We start from the raw sequence: 14,943 nt of genomic DNA on the forward strand, positions 1-14,943 counted from the left end.
TCATAAAATATCTCTAGGATTTCTTCCAGTTCTCTGATCCCTAGAAGGATTATATTTTGCTAGAAAGAAAAACTGCGCTTTATCTTGTCAGCCACAAGGAGGAGTTGAGAGGAAGAGCTGAGCAAACATCAGATTATGTTGTTTTCTTTGCTTTTTCTATAAGTAACCTCAAGGGGGAACAAAACTGGATTTGGAGTCGATTGTACTGAATGAATGATTTTTCTCCATACTATTTCTGAGTTACCTAGACATACAAACATAAACACTAAAAGACCACAATCCTTTCAACGGCCACAATGAGGCCAAGGGAATCAATCCACAGCCCACTAAGATCTGAAGGGCGTTAAATCTTTAACTCCACCACTAACACAACTCCATAAATCGCCGGGAGGAGTTCAGCACAGAGACATGTCATTTACCTCTGAAGGCCGAGATGTTTTAAGTCGTCGGTACTCTCTGGCCTGAGAACTACTGAATCAAAAATTCCACTTCACACTGAAAGCACCTACAATTCTTTAAACGGTACGAGCAAAGCGGTCCTGGTTCTAAATCCTCAGATTCGGCCCATCTCAAATAATTCACGCACACCGGATTCATTTGACACCGAAATCAATATCCCACGAGCTCTGGACTCACCGCCACCTGTTGATGCCCACATTGGAGGAGCCCGCGAACCAGGGGTCGAGGATGTAGACGCAGCGGATGGTGTCCGCGCCCTGGATGCACTCCTTCAGGGCGGGGTTGTCGTGGAGCCGGAGCCCCTTTCGGAACCAGTGCACCGCGTTCACCCCCATGCCCGGGGCAGGCGGGTCACCGCCGACTTCCTCCACGCAGCAATTCAAAGCAGGAGGGTCCGGCTCATAACCGGCACCGGCGCTTCCAGGAGAACCGCCGCACCCAAGGAGTGAGGAAAGGGCGGCAGAGGGGGGACAGGAGAAAATGAATCCGAGGAGGGGACGTGAGAAGGCGAGGGCGCTGGAGGCGCAGCTGGAAGATGAATGGAGGTTGCCCAGACGGCGGAGTCCCCGTGTGACGCCCTTTAGGAGCCGGCGCCCGCTGCAATCGCCCGGAGGAGACGCATAACTTCGAGGGCCTGGGACCCCCGGAGCGCGAGCCAACTCCAGGAGCTCGAGCCGCCACGACGGCCCGAGCTGGCACGGGCAGCCCCAGGAGGTTCGTCACGGAAACCTCGCCCCACCAAGGCGGCCCGTGCGTAGAAAACGGCCCGCCTCAGGTGAGCCCCGCAGAGGGTCGGGAGACGATTCAGCCTCGGCTGGCGGCGCTGCCTCTCGGCCCGAGAGCGACCACAGAGGACCAAGGCGGTGGTCGGGGCCGCTGGACGGTTCCCGGCCGGTGACCGGTCCCGAGGCTGCCCGGGTGACTCCACCGCCTCGACCGCCGCGTCAGCGGCCTCGGCTCCGCCCCCGGCTCCTCATTGGAGGGCACACTCCCCACGTGACCCCCGGCACCTCACGTTTCTGAAGTGTGTTTACTACGCTGGCTCTGACTGGGGAATCTGCTCGCGCTCCAGTCGCTTCCAGAGAGGCAGCAGCAACTTCATCCCCCCAAATGTTGATCCTTGACCAGATATTGGGCTCCCTGCCTCTTCCCCTTTCCTCAGCCGCCTGGTCGCTGTCCCCTGGAGGCACCCTTGGTGACCACGGGCCGGTGGTGAGGGGGAGGCTTAGCCCCGCCCCTGGGGGCTGTGAGCGGCCACCATTGGCTGAGACTTACCGAGACCCGGATGAGCACGGGGATGCGGGGAGCTCGTGGGCGCGCGCAGTTCGTGGGCGCGCGCAGTGCTGAGGAAGGCGCGCGTGCGCTGTCGCTGCGGTCCAGAGGGAATGCGGGCTCGCGCGTCAGAGTGCGCGCGTAGCTTTCTCCAGTGGGTTTGGGGAAACCTTGGAGACGGTTCCGAGTAGTCCCGAGAGTTAACTGTGGAGCTGGAAGGGGAAGTTGGCGTGAAAGGAAAACAGTAGGAGGCGCCACTTAACGTTGCCGGGCCAAACCATGTGCTTAAATCCAGCATTAGCCGGAGAACCCCGCTTTAGAGCGTGCGCCGCCTGTAACCATTTCTGTTCGGCGCGGCACCCCCGTTTGTACTTGGAGAAGGGGGTAATCTGCTCCGCGGGTGCCAGGCATTCCAGAACCTCCTGGGATTTCTTAGTACTATCGACATAGCATGAACTTGACAGCCCTAATCTCTTGCACAGAGTGTGGTTTACAGAGAGAGCTCTTCTGACTACTGCTGCCTTCTCTTCCAAGGGGCAACGCACTGCAGGCCATGCTGTGCCTTAGACATGCCCTTATATTCATGCAAGACTTACTTAGGGAATGAAACTGGCACTGTCCACACAACTGGAGGTACAGGAGGTAATGTTCTGAGAAGCCAGCCCTCCTGGAGTTAACATTTGTCTCTTACCCTGTATATGTACTATTTTTTTTTTTTCCTCTATAAAACGCTCCACTTTGGAGTCGGCTACTCACTGCAACCACCTTTGAGCATCTAGTGTATGTCCTTTTGGACTTAAAAGCTACCCAATTTGTGAAAATATTTCTTACCCCTAGGGCAGATTTAAGAGCTCTCCAAACCTGTCTGAGATATCACTTATCATACTATTAAAAATATTAATAAAAGTACCTATTATAATAGTAATACCTGCTCAATAATAGTACTTATTGTCAAAGTATTTCAGATTTTCTCCACAGTGTGACCTCACAAGGACAGGGTCTCTGTCCAGTTCATTTTTTGTATCAATACCCAAAACAGATCCTGACTGTGGGTTCAAAAGCTAATTGAATGAATGAATACTGCTGGCCACCACTGTGTTTGGCAACGGAGGGAGGAGGAAATGGCAATTGTTATGGGTTGAATTGTGTCTTCTCCAAATTCTTAGAAATCCTAGTACCTGTAAATGTGATTTTATCTGGAAATAAGGTCTTTACAGATAATCAATTTGAGATCATTAAGGTGGACCCTAATCCAGTTTGACTGATGTCCTTAGATAAAGGGGAAATTGGGACCCAGAGATGGATGTGCACACAGGGAGAATGCCATGTGAAGATAGGAATTATAGTTCCTCACTAGCCAAGGAACTACCAGAAGCTGGGAGGAACCAGGAACAGATCTTTCCTTAGGGCCTTCAGATGGAGCATGGCCCTGCTGACACCTTGATTTTGAACTTGTGTCCTCCAGAACTGTAAGACAATAAATTCTTATTCTAAGTCATCCAATTTGTGGTACTCTGTTGTGGCTGTCCTACCAACAAATAACAACTAACAGCAATAAAGCAAATTCAGTGATCTAGGGAGTTGATCTGTCTGAATAATCTTCTCTTCTTCCTCATATATTGTGATAGAAAGGGTATGCCATCCTTGTTGTTTTTATGAAAACTTAAATCTATGTATAAAACCCTTTTATTCACCATAAAGTGTTAAATATTGTTTATTTTTATTGATGGGAATGGGCTTTGGGTGACCACCACTCGGAGCCTTTTGTCATCTACGCAGAAGATTGGCTTTCAGAATCATGCACTCACTCTGATTGCTTCCTACTCCAGAGCCTATTATTGTACTTTCAAAAACAGTGTTTTATGTTTCATTTGAAGCAGTTTAAAAGTAAGCAGATTGTGTTTAAAGACATAAGGATTATTTTCAAGCATCCAGGCATCCAAATGAAATGGTGGGAGGTGGAGAGACTATTGATTCGTGAACAGTTGACTTATGTTTGTGCATTGTTCATTCAATAAAGATGGATTTTTTTAAACAGACAGTTGTGTGGGGGGTGTTGTGTAAATTTCATGTAAATATAAAAGAACAAATTGATTATAAAAGTGTTAGTACTGTCAATTGTGCATTATTCAAATACCAAAGACACATGGATGGTTACTTTTATATGTGTGTGTGTGTGTGTGTGTGTGTGTGTGTGTGTGTGTATGTATATATCTTTTTAAATGTGGGGATTGCCTTTTAGTAATGGACAAGACTTACTGAGCATTTACTATGTGCTAAATTCTTAGATAGAGTATTATTAATCTTTGTAATACTCTTACATTTGTTATTATTTTTTATAATAATCGATGCCTACTTTGCTGGTGAATCTAAAACTCAGGAACACAAATAAGTGTTACAACAAGATGAAAAGCCAAATTTCTCTGTATCCAAGCTTTTTTCTTAACATATGCTACAGCTCAAGGACACCCCCCATTCTTGTGGAGTGAATTTTATGTATGAGCATTATCAAGAATCACTTGTGAAATTATGGTAGGCTCCAACATCATGGGGGTAGAAGAAAGACTATTGGACAAGGAAGAGACTGGCTTAAACCTCAGCTTGCCATTTTTAGTTGATGATTACTATGGCTGTCATTTGTCCCCCAAGGGTTCGAGTGTTGGAAGTTTGGTCCTCTCTGAGGTGATGTGGAAGGTGATGGGAATTTAAAGAGGTGGACCCTAGAGGGAAGTCCTTAGGTTGCTGAGGGTGCTGTCCTGGGAAGGGATCATGAGATTTCAGTCTCTCTCTGGCTTCCTGCCTGGACCGTGATCTCTTACTCTCACATACATTCTCATCATGCTGCCATTTGCTGTTACGCCCTCACTAGAGGCCAAGCAAATGGGGCTGCCTGAACTTGAACTTTCAGCCTTCACAACAATGAGCTTAATAAACCTCTTTTCCTTATAAAATCACCCAATTTCAAGTATTTTGTTACATTAATGGAAAGCAGACGAAAATAATGATCTTGATTAACAAATCACCTAGGCATTTTTGGCCTAATTGACCTACAAAAGAAAGGAATCTAATTAGATGATTTCTCAACTCCCTATGCTATTTTAAAATTCTATGAACTCAACTGTGTCAGGGACTCCAAAACAACTAAGAGGAGTCCTGTTAAACATTCCTGTAACTGCCAACCATGTTGGAAAAATCAATATCTTTTTGATTTCATAAGTACTCGTGATGAAAGTATGTCAACCTCTAAATCAAAAGCCTGTGTTTTCTCTTGACTCCATCCTGCTGTGGTGATCTTGGGCATGTATTATCAATATACAAATAATGAAGGAGTGTACAGTCCAATCAACTCATTAGTTTGATGCCATATGAATGTTGACTGGGTATCCCCCAAATAATAGTCTTTGGGGGAAGGAGTTTAAATGTATTCAAGGATTTTCTTTGTTTTTGAAAGGCAAATTAGGACTCAATTCATACAAAATGGACTCACATCAAAGATTTCACTTAACTCATTAGTAAGGGAACCCAGAAAATGTTACAATGGGTTAAAAGGAAAATCTAAACAGACGTCATATATAAAGGCCACGCTATGGGTTGAAATTCGGTCCCCACTAATGATGTTGAGAGGTTGTGATGTCTTTAAGAAGTAATTATTGGGGCTGGGGATGTTGCTCAAGCGGTAGCGCACTTGCCTGACATGCGCGGGGCGCTGGGTTCGATCCTCAGCACCACATACAAATAAATAAGTATGTTGTGTTCATTGAAAACTAAAAATTAAATATTAAAAAATTCTCTCTCTCTCAAAAAAAAAAAAAAAAAAGACGTAATCAGGACATGGCGGGCTGCACCCTCACCAAGGGATTAATGCAGTTCCCTTAAGGGTGGGCTAGTTATCTCAACAGCTCTCATGTCCTGATTCTTCCAACATGTGCTCCCTGGCATTCCTGCCTACACTCCCACCATGGAATGCCATCACAGTTTACCATGTAGTGAAAGGGTAAAGCTTCTAAACTGCAAAGCCTGGGTTAAATTCCTGAGGCAGTTAGGACAAGGCCCCACTGGCCATTTAGTTGAATTATGGCCTGGGGTCCTGTGCAATTCCTCACGTAGATATTCAGGGTCCGAACCAATCAGTTTAAATGTAACCCCCTCCTTAGGAAAGACCTATCACTCCAGCCAGCCCTGTTCCTGCCAATAAATGTACTAATCAAGTCTAAGAATTGTTGTTTGATTCTCCCGCGGTGTAAGGTGATTTGTTAAAGGAGACTATGATGTATGCAAAGCCCCCCCCCCTCCCCAAAAGGTGTACTTAAGCATTGTTCAACCCCTGCTCTGGGCTCTGGGCTGCTCTTGCTTCTTGAGTGGGCCTAGAGTCTCAGCGCGCTGAATTGGATCCTAAATAAAAATCCCCATGTGTGTTTTGCATGAAGCCAGTCTCTTGTGGTCTCTTCTTCCGATTCGCCAGTCCCTTACAGTAGCACGAGGCCCTAGCAGATGTGGCTGCCTGATCTTGAGTTTCCCTCCTCCAGAACCATGAGCTAAATAAACTTCTTTCTTTTATACATTATCCAGCTTCTGGTATTCTGGAATAGCAACAGGAAACAGACTAAGACAGGCCACCAGGAATGTTACAGTTAATTTGCTTACTATATGCAAGACTGGCTTCTTCCTTGGAGGAGTGAAGGGCGGAGATCCAAGGGCGGAGATCCGATGGTACTTTCAAAGGACAAAATCCATCTGCATGTTCATGGATCAAGTTCATTTGCATTGCTGTCAATTATCTGTGACTTATACAGTTGTAAAATAACTCAAAGACAATAATAGGCAGAGAATAACCCGAAGGGTATGCTAGACAAGAGACCAGTAATCTTTTTGCTCATTAAAAAAAAAAACACAATTTTTGCCATCACTCCAGAGAGATCTTCAATGTATGCCCATTTTAAAAAGAGGCTCCTCTTATTCCCCAGCATAGTTTTCCATTTCCTTTCATTATGGCACTAATTATCATTGGTATCTTTTTAAAATTTTTTTAAAATGTGTTCTTTTTTACATGTCATACATGACAATTGAATGTATTTTGACATATCATACATACATGGAGCATAACTTCCCAAAATGTATGATTTTGTCCTTTGAAAGTCCCATCAATCTCCGCCCTCGGATCTCCGCCCCTCACTCCTCCAAGGAAGAAGCCAGTCTTGCATATATTCGATGGTCATGTATTCATACATGAACATAGGAAAGTTATACCCATTCATTCTACTGTCTTTCCCATTCCCATCCTTTTGCCCTTTCCCACATTTCCCCCATCTGTGAACCTCCACCACTCCCCGGCAGTGTAAGTCAGCATCTATACATCAGAGAAAACATTTGGCCTTTGGTTTTTGGGGATTGGCTTATTTCATTTAGCAGGATAGTATCCAGAGCCATCCATTTACCAGCAAATTCCACAAATTTCATTCTTCTTTATGGCTGAGTAATATTCCACTGTGTATATGTACCACTCACTGGTATCTTTGTTGTTGTTGTTGTTGACTTGCTTATTGGCAGTCAGTTTATGCCTGCTGCCACCCCAAGTGCAAGCTCCAGGAGGGCAGAGATTTTTGTCAAGTTTTTTATTTTATTATTACCACCTGCCACATTTCCCAGTTCTCAACCCTGAGTGAATTCTTCTAGAGACTGTGGTAACACCCAGTTGATCACATTTAACATTTTATTTAATTCAGTTATGAATTTATTGCCTCTTACTTCCAAATTCACTTTTCTTTGCCTCCTCTATGTTAGTGGAATCAGACCCTGTAAAGATTTCTCCTTTGCCTCTAGCAGGATGGTAAACACAGTTAGTAGAGGGCACTGGAAAGAAACTGCGGGTGGAAGGGGCTTCTCTTCCTAATGCTAGTGTGCTTCTGTTTACTTTTTCTGGCTCCTACTCCAGGGCTGACAGAGGTGCTTGGGGAAGGGACACGTAGTGGACTCCCTTCTGTCAAGTTTCAGTGGGCTCCTGTGGCTGTGTTCCCCAGTGACTCTCAGCATCCCAGCTGTTGGTGACCCAGCCTCAGCCCTCAGCCACCTGCAGACTGGAAGGTGTTTCCTGTAACCACTCCCAGCCATGGATTTCTGCCCACCAACCTCTGCCTGGTGCCTGGAGATCAGCTCTGTGTCAAGGCAACACAGCCGGTGCCTGCAGCCACACCTTCCCCAGTGAGGTCTCAATCCCAGTCTTGGAGAAGATCCCTAGCACTCCCCCTTCCAACAAGTTCACCTTTCCTAGGGCACTCTTCCTCCTTCTTGGGATAGTCTTTATTTATTTCCCTTCATTCCTTCTTAATCAATCACTTGTTGATCATAATTCTTTTATTAAACATTTCCTGTTTGATTTCCTGGGTGGTGTCTGTCTCCTAATTGGACACGGATGCAATCCATAACTGACCCAGTTCACCAGAATGTACTTATAAACAGTTTTCTTGCTTGTTTCTTATCATTTTTTTTCTTGACTGAATGCATTTTGAAAGTGTAAATAGTTACACATGTGGCAATATGATATTGTGAAATCTTAGCCAATGCTTATCTCCAATAGTTTTTTATTTCCCCCTGTGACCATCCCCAAACAGGTCATTGGATATGTGAGTCCTATTACCTCAGAGGGGCAGAACGAGAGGACAAAGGTGGTCTAATATTTTTTGTTCTAAATTTAAGAACCTTGGTTCAGATGCAAATCAAGAAAGATCTGCTGCTTCCTGTTTCTTTCCCCAACATTGCGTGAAAAATTCTCCAAGCTGGGCTGGACTGGTTTATGAATGCAAAGAAAACAGGATTGGTTAAGTACATATGTTCTCGAAAATAAGAAGATAGGATCTTACCTACATTTATCTAGGATCAGCTCCAGATACTGAGATAGGCGGAGGGTGATCTAAGGATAGAAGAGCCTTGTGTCAACTCCCCATCTGGAATCAGGAGTCTCAGGAAGTCCTGTCACTTGGCTGTTTCTGCAGCCGAGCACAAAAGCCTGCATGGAGTGCCACTGCACAGGGGACCCTGGAAGCCCTGCCAACCCCTCTGCTGGCCAAAGAGATGGATAGACTCTCTTCCTTGATGCAGGGGCTCTCTTCCTTGAGGGCTGTGAAAGGTAGCTGGAAGAGAAAACCAGCTAACCAAAGGGGTATGCCAAGGGGATAGTGTGATCCAAAATGTCACAAGAGATTGTGAGCAGGAGCCAGATGGGGTCACGGGCATCTCAAGAGATGCCAGCACTTGCGAACCAGATAGGATTATTCATAAGGCCCATGCAGTGTAGATGGCCTTCTTCAAGATGTGATCTTATCTGGGAACTCAGGTGCTACCTCAAGAGAAGAAGAGAGAAAGAGGTGTTTTGTTTTTTTTGTTTGTTTGTTTGTTTGTTTTTTTGCTTTTTCTTTCAGAATTCCTTGAGCTTCAACTTGAAATTAAAAAAAAAAAATCCCGAAATGGTTGAGAAGAGCTGGAGTTGACCAGTTTTCAGCAGGTGAAAGCCAGAGACTTTAAGATGGAAACTGTTTAGCTCTAGAAAAAACAGTATCCGTTGATCTTGGATCCTGATTTGTGGATGGAGAAATATTGTACCGACTGAAAAGTCCAGCCAAGTATTATAGAAACTTCAAAGGCTTTATATAAGTTTTCTGGCCTGTGTCCCTAGGCTCTCACCTCCTGGTCCTTCTCTCCGGCTTTAACTCCTTCCTGTCCCCAAACAGTCCAGAGGGCTCTACCTCAGGCACTTTGCACTTGCCTTTTCTTCTGCCTGGAATATTTTTTTCCAAGGTGTTCTCATGGTTCCCTTTCCTATTGCCTTCGGGAGTCTTCCTCAGTGTCCCCTCCTCAGGAAGGACATTCTTTTTTTTTTTTTTTTTTTTTCAGAGGAGAAATTAGAAGTTTATTAAAGGACAGCAGAAAAGACTTCTCCCGGAGGAAGAAGGGGACCCAAGAGGTGGAATCCGTGGAAGTGCAGTTGTCTCCCCTTTTTATAGTTTTGCTGATGAAGGGGGAAGGGTTGGGACACAGGTGGGCCAAACAAGTAATCTGGGCAGGAAGGACTTCATTATCACTTCTTTGGGATGGGCTATCTCCAAATCTGTCGCGTAGCCCATACGGAGGCAAATGTGATTGGGGTTTTCCCTCAGTGCCATTCATCTACCGATCACCCTAGATACCCCTGAGGGCTGTCGGAAGGGGGCTCAAGAGAAAGGAACCTTAAGAATCCTCTGAGAGTAGCCCAGACCGGAATTCCGCAGTTGTTCCAAACTCCTTCCTCCACCTCCACGCATCCGAGGCAGACCGGGATTAGGGACACTGTGTACTCACGCCAATTGCTCTCCGGGCCCAGACAGAAAAGTTGGAAGCGGCTTTGGCAGAACCCAACATGCCTGCTCTGTACCGAACAGGTGATTGAGAGCTGCTTAGGCCGGGAAACCTCTCACCCGAGTCTTGAAGAGTGGCAGCTGCACTAATTGCGTTTAAGTAGCCGTCAGGTGCCCACCTTACCTCCAGAAAGAGAGAGAGAAAGATGCACCTCAAACAGACATGGGGTGCGTAGAGAGGCGCTTACCTCGGTATCTCGGTATGGGACCTCCAATATGATACCGCTGTTGACCGGTGACGAGTCCTTGCTTCCCCGATGTTGAAGAATAACACCAAAGAAGCATGCCGAGGCAAGGTCAGAGGAGAAATTAGAAGTTTATTAAAGGACAGCAGAAAAGACTTCTCCCGGAGGAAGAAGGGGACCCAAGAGGTGGAATCCCAGGAAGGACATTCTTGTCCACTCTAGCTACTGCCCTCATCATTCCCAAATCCTTTTATCTCTTTGACTTTTCTTCATAGCCTTCGTCAGTACCTAACATTATATTACATATTTATTTATTTAGTTGCGTGTCTTCCCCTGTAGGATAAGCCCCCCCATACTTATTAAATGAGTGAATGGATAAATACCCCCAGTGCTATTAATGACATCCAAGATCAGTTAAATACTTAGTACATAGGTTCTTTTATTTCATTTTCACAACTCCTAAGGGAGTTAGTGTTGGGAAAAGTATAAACGGCAGCCGTACCCCAGAGAAAAAACCCCAACATGGCGCCTAAGGACTTCTCCTTCCTACCTTCTTCTTCTCTGCAGTGGCTCGAAAAGTTCCCGCCCTTGTGAACTCTCCCGCCGGCGCCAATTTCAAACCTCGCTGGCGGGGAACCTTAGCCCCAATGAGAACTAATGCCTGGGCGCGGGAACTCATATCTGGAAGAACTTGCCAATAAACGGGCGGCCTGCCATTTATCTAAGCCCTACCATCTCCCCTTTAGTTCTATATAAGCACACAGCTTGTTGCAATAAAATTGGAATTCTCCCGGCGAAGTGTCTTTGCGTGGGGAATTCTTTCAGTTAGCTATTCACATCTCTCACTTTACAGACAGGAAAACTGAGGCCCATTAGTTCTCATTACTCGCCCTCAAAAGTGGAAGAGGCACGAAACAAAATCAGGATCTCTCAGCTTCACTCTATTTCCTCCACCACACTGGCATTTAGGAGCTACAGTGTAGGCTCAAACTCAGGATGATCAGAGCATGGTAGAAGGTAGAAGAATTCTGGTTAAGAACACGTAGAAAGGCTTTTTTTTTTTTTTTTTTTTTTTTTTTTGTAGAAAATCGCATTTACACTGGACAAATAAAAATTTTTTAAAAAGAAAGGATTCCAACAGATTAGATGGTTGCACAGCATGTTTATTTAAAATCTTCATGTAGTGAAGTAAGTGGCTATATTTTAAAATATAAATTGAAAATCTAGTGAACAGTGGTAGAAACCTGGGGCGGGGGTGGTAGAGTATTCAGTATAACTGTGATATTAACACAGTCTGTTAGTAGGAAGGACAGAAGAAATGGAAGCAATGGAAAGATGGCCCCAAATTGTACTGCATGTTACTTGGAGCTCTCAAAGTGCTTCTCAAGTGCTCTAGTTCATGGTACTTGAACCTCAGGTGATAAACAAACCAGCCACTCTCAGGGCTGTTGTAAGAGATGGTAGCACTTGAAGAGAGGTCATGGAAGAGAAACAGATTTGAGAGTTACTTTGTATGTTAAAGCCACAAAAGAATTGGTAGGAACTCTTAAAAGAAAACACACAGAAATGACAAATGTCATGAGCTCAAGGCAGAGGAGAAAGAACAACCCGTCTGTCCTCAAAGCTAGATTTTTGAAGGACAGTTATTGGACAAAACTAGGAGGCAATTCAGAGAAGGCAAGATTTATTCATATGTGCTGGTTCTGAGAACAGGCACGCCCGGCCCGGCTTTCCCCTGGCCCATCTTTCCCCTGGCCCATAATCTTTCAGAATCCCAGGAGAGCAAGTTACCTGGTGCCGGTGTTGCCACCTGGAGGCTGGTAAAGGAACTACATGAAATTCCACAAGAATCTGTGCGTTCAGAAAATCTCTTTTCTGTAAAGATGCACAGTTAAAACAATAAGGTTCATGAACAAATTTAGTTGGAACATATCACTTAAAATGTATGCAACTTGATAACAATAGCATTCCAAAGATGATTTTTGGTAAAATAACATTTTAAAAGTTTAGTTTCCATTAAAGAAATAAGAAATTAAACGTAGGACTTTTAAAAGAGCAAAGCCAGTTTGTTGTAAAGGGTATAAAAACAAGTTGAGGCTATTGATTTATGGAGACAAGAATTCAAAAAGAAAGGTAGAACTCCACCTCTAAGATACATTAACTGAATCGACAGGAGAAAATTATGGATGAATCATGGATGGCTCGCTCTGTTCAGCCGTGTTGGTCTACTTTGCCATTCAGATGTTCTTACTTAGAGGAAGAAAGTAGAACAAACTTTGTGGAGCAAAACAATGTACTGGGGAAAATGTGCATGAATCACCACAGCTTTTCCTTTCACTGACGTCATTCCGGAATTAGCCAATCAGCTAGAAGCTAATTTGCATACAGAAACACCACGTAGTGGAAGAGCTTGCAAAATCACTTTCCCTCCCAACACTCCAGGGGGATCCTGACCTAGGGAGCCTTCTGTATGCAATACCCACCAATCCACCTACCAGTGGCCGCCGCCCCATACACACATTTTCTGCAGTCTGCAATTTAATTCCACCTCAGCCGACCTCTTTATCACTCTTATTTAGCTGATAGGAATCTCAGGCTGCAAAGCCGGCTCTGGAGGAAAATTATTTTCTACAAATCAACTTAATTTCTCACACCATGCCTCTTTTGCCAAGTTGGCAAGAGATTTAACTCAGTCATTTTTAGAGCTTTCTTCTTACTTTCTGGGGGCCATATCAAGGCGATGTGGCTTCATTTTGGGGGTCATCTGCAGAGATCATTCATTGTCTCCCATATGGCCCTTTCAGTTCTGGGTGCTATCTACTGATTTTGTGTGCTACGAAACACACAATAATAGCTTGCTTGGATTTTCCTTGTTTTTGCTGCTCAGGTGTCCCATGATCCTGGTCATGTTGCCAACTGCCAAGGCTATTATTCCATCTCTCCAGGGACCTGACAGCTCTTTGTGCCACTGCCACCAAGAAATGTGTGGGACCCTGCTCCTGTTCCATTACTGGAGATAGTTTTTAATCTCTGGTACTCTGAACCCCACTTCTCGTTTTTCTGAGATACTTCGCTCTGCCTTCACATCTTAATCTCCCTCCTAATAGTTAAGAATCTTTGGGTGGTAAATTAAGGAAACACAGTGCTGACAGACTAAAATGAAAATATCACTGTTATGTATAATTATAATGCCTCAATAAAATAAAAAAAATATATTGGCTCCAAATGACTGAAAAAAAACCCAATTTATAAATAGGACTTGTTTCAGCTGGGATTTATTTGGCCAATCAAATGCTTTTTATTGTAATATATTCCTATATTCCAGGTCACATTCTGAACACTGAGAATATAGTGGTGAGAAAGTATATCCTCTGTACTCCAGTCTATCCGTCACATGCTAAAGAAACAAGCTGTCCCTTCTCACACATGTCCAAAGTACATGTTCATGAGCAAATTAGCAATTGTTGCTATTCAATTTTGATTCAATTTTGTAGTGTTTTTTTTTAATAGAGCAATGGTCATGAAATATTACTTGTGACCCTAAAAGAATCCTGATGTTTATGGACAAATGTAAGATTAATGCTATTGAAGTATTTCTATCAATGATAAGAACAGGTATACATACAGCTTACCATTAGATAATGATAATAATACTTGCCTTTCTCTTAATCACAGTGAACCCCTTACCACCCCCCCCCCCCACAAGCTCCTTGCTCTTTGGCTTCCAGATACATTTGGCTGGTGGGAGGTCTGACATTGGATTGGAAAGCAGAGGAGAGGTTATGTCCACCCACTCCCCTCACTCCACTACTATTTCTGGGACATCCTTTCTGGCAGTGGTTTTGATTCCTCCATGGTCATTGGAGACTGCAGCTCAGCCCTTGTAGGGATCCCAGATCCTGACTACTAGACATGACAGTGGCTCTGACAGACAGGACAGTTCCTTCTATTTGTTCCTCCGGGCCTGGGGACGGTAGGCTTCGCTGCTGCTAGTGAGCTCTGGGTTGTCTCACTAGACTGTTGGGCTTCTTAGCTCTCCTGATACCAAACTGCCTTTGTTTGAAAGACTAACAGCAAGCTGCCTAACACTCCACATTTGTTCTCACTGCTGCTAATGTCTGTAAGCAATGAAGTAGCACCAGAAAAAAATGATGCTTTTAAAGTTGAGGACACAAAGAGGCCACCTGGGAGCTGGGAGTGTTCTGTTCTTGGATTTGGCACTGGTTCGTGGTGAACATCCACCACCGTCTGTACACTGAGGAACTGGGCACTTTTATATATGTTAGTTTGGGACTCAGAAAACATTATGTCAAAACTTGGCCCTTGACATACTGAGGACTTTGCCTGAGAGGAAACTGGAAGGGCGTGGAAGCTGTCTCAGGACCAAGGTCCCTTTGACCTTCCCTTGTCCCCATCTATCTACCCACCCAAGTGCAGGGGTCAGCTTTTCTCTGAAGTTCTCTTAGCCACCTAAAGTCAGGGTCCACCAATATGGAGAACAATTTAATTCCAATCGCCCCTTGAAACTTTATCAACCAGAGAAGATTAAACTCCTATACAGGAAGACGGCCTGAGGAACATCACTATACAAACATTGTCACAGGTTATTGCTGGTTTCCAAAGAGAATTATTCACAATCT

The 14,943-nt window shown here is 44.6% G+C and overlaps 2 protein-coding genes across 4 annotated transcripts in view; both read right to left on the minus strand.

Annotated features, from left to right (window-relative positions):
- CRY1 (cryptochrome circadian regulator 1) overlaps window positions 1-1,667 on the minus strand; it is a gene marked incomplete at its 3' end in the record, with an annotated part of 70,418 nt that extends 68,751 nt beyond the window's left edge. For 2 of the 3 annotated variants that reach the window (XM_081309710.1, XM_081309711.1), the window contains exon 1: window positions 637-1,665. In XM_081309710.1, coding sequence (XP_081165836.1) covers window positions 637-794 — 158 coding nt within the window. In that variant the 5' untranslated portion in view covers window positions 795-1,665. Of the gene's footprint in view, window positions 1-636 lie in introns of all 3 variants that reach the window. The other variant, XM_081309712.1, reaches the window with a different exon arrangement.
- Window positions 1-14,943, minus strand: part of MTERF2 (mitochondrial transcription termination factor 2) — a 666,987-nt gene that overhangs the window by 109,579 nt on the left and 542,465 nt on the right. The gene's annotated exons all lie outside the window — the stretch shown is intronic.

Source organism: Spermophilus citellus (genome assembly GCF_964194105.1).
Source record: "Spermophilus citellus genome assembly, chromosome: 10".
NCBI classification, from domain to species: domain Eukaryota; kingdom Metazoa; phylum Chordata; class Mammalia; order Rodentia; family Sciuridae; genus Spermophilus; species Spermophilus citellus.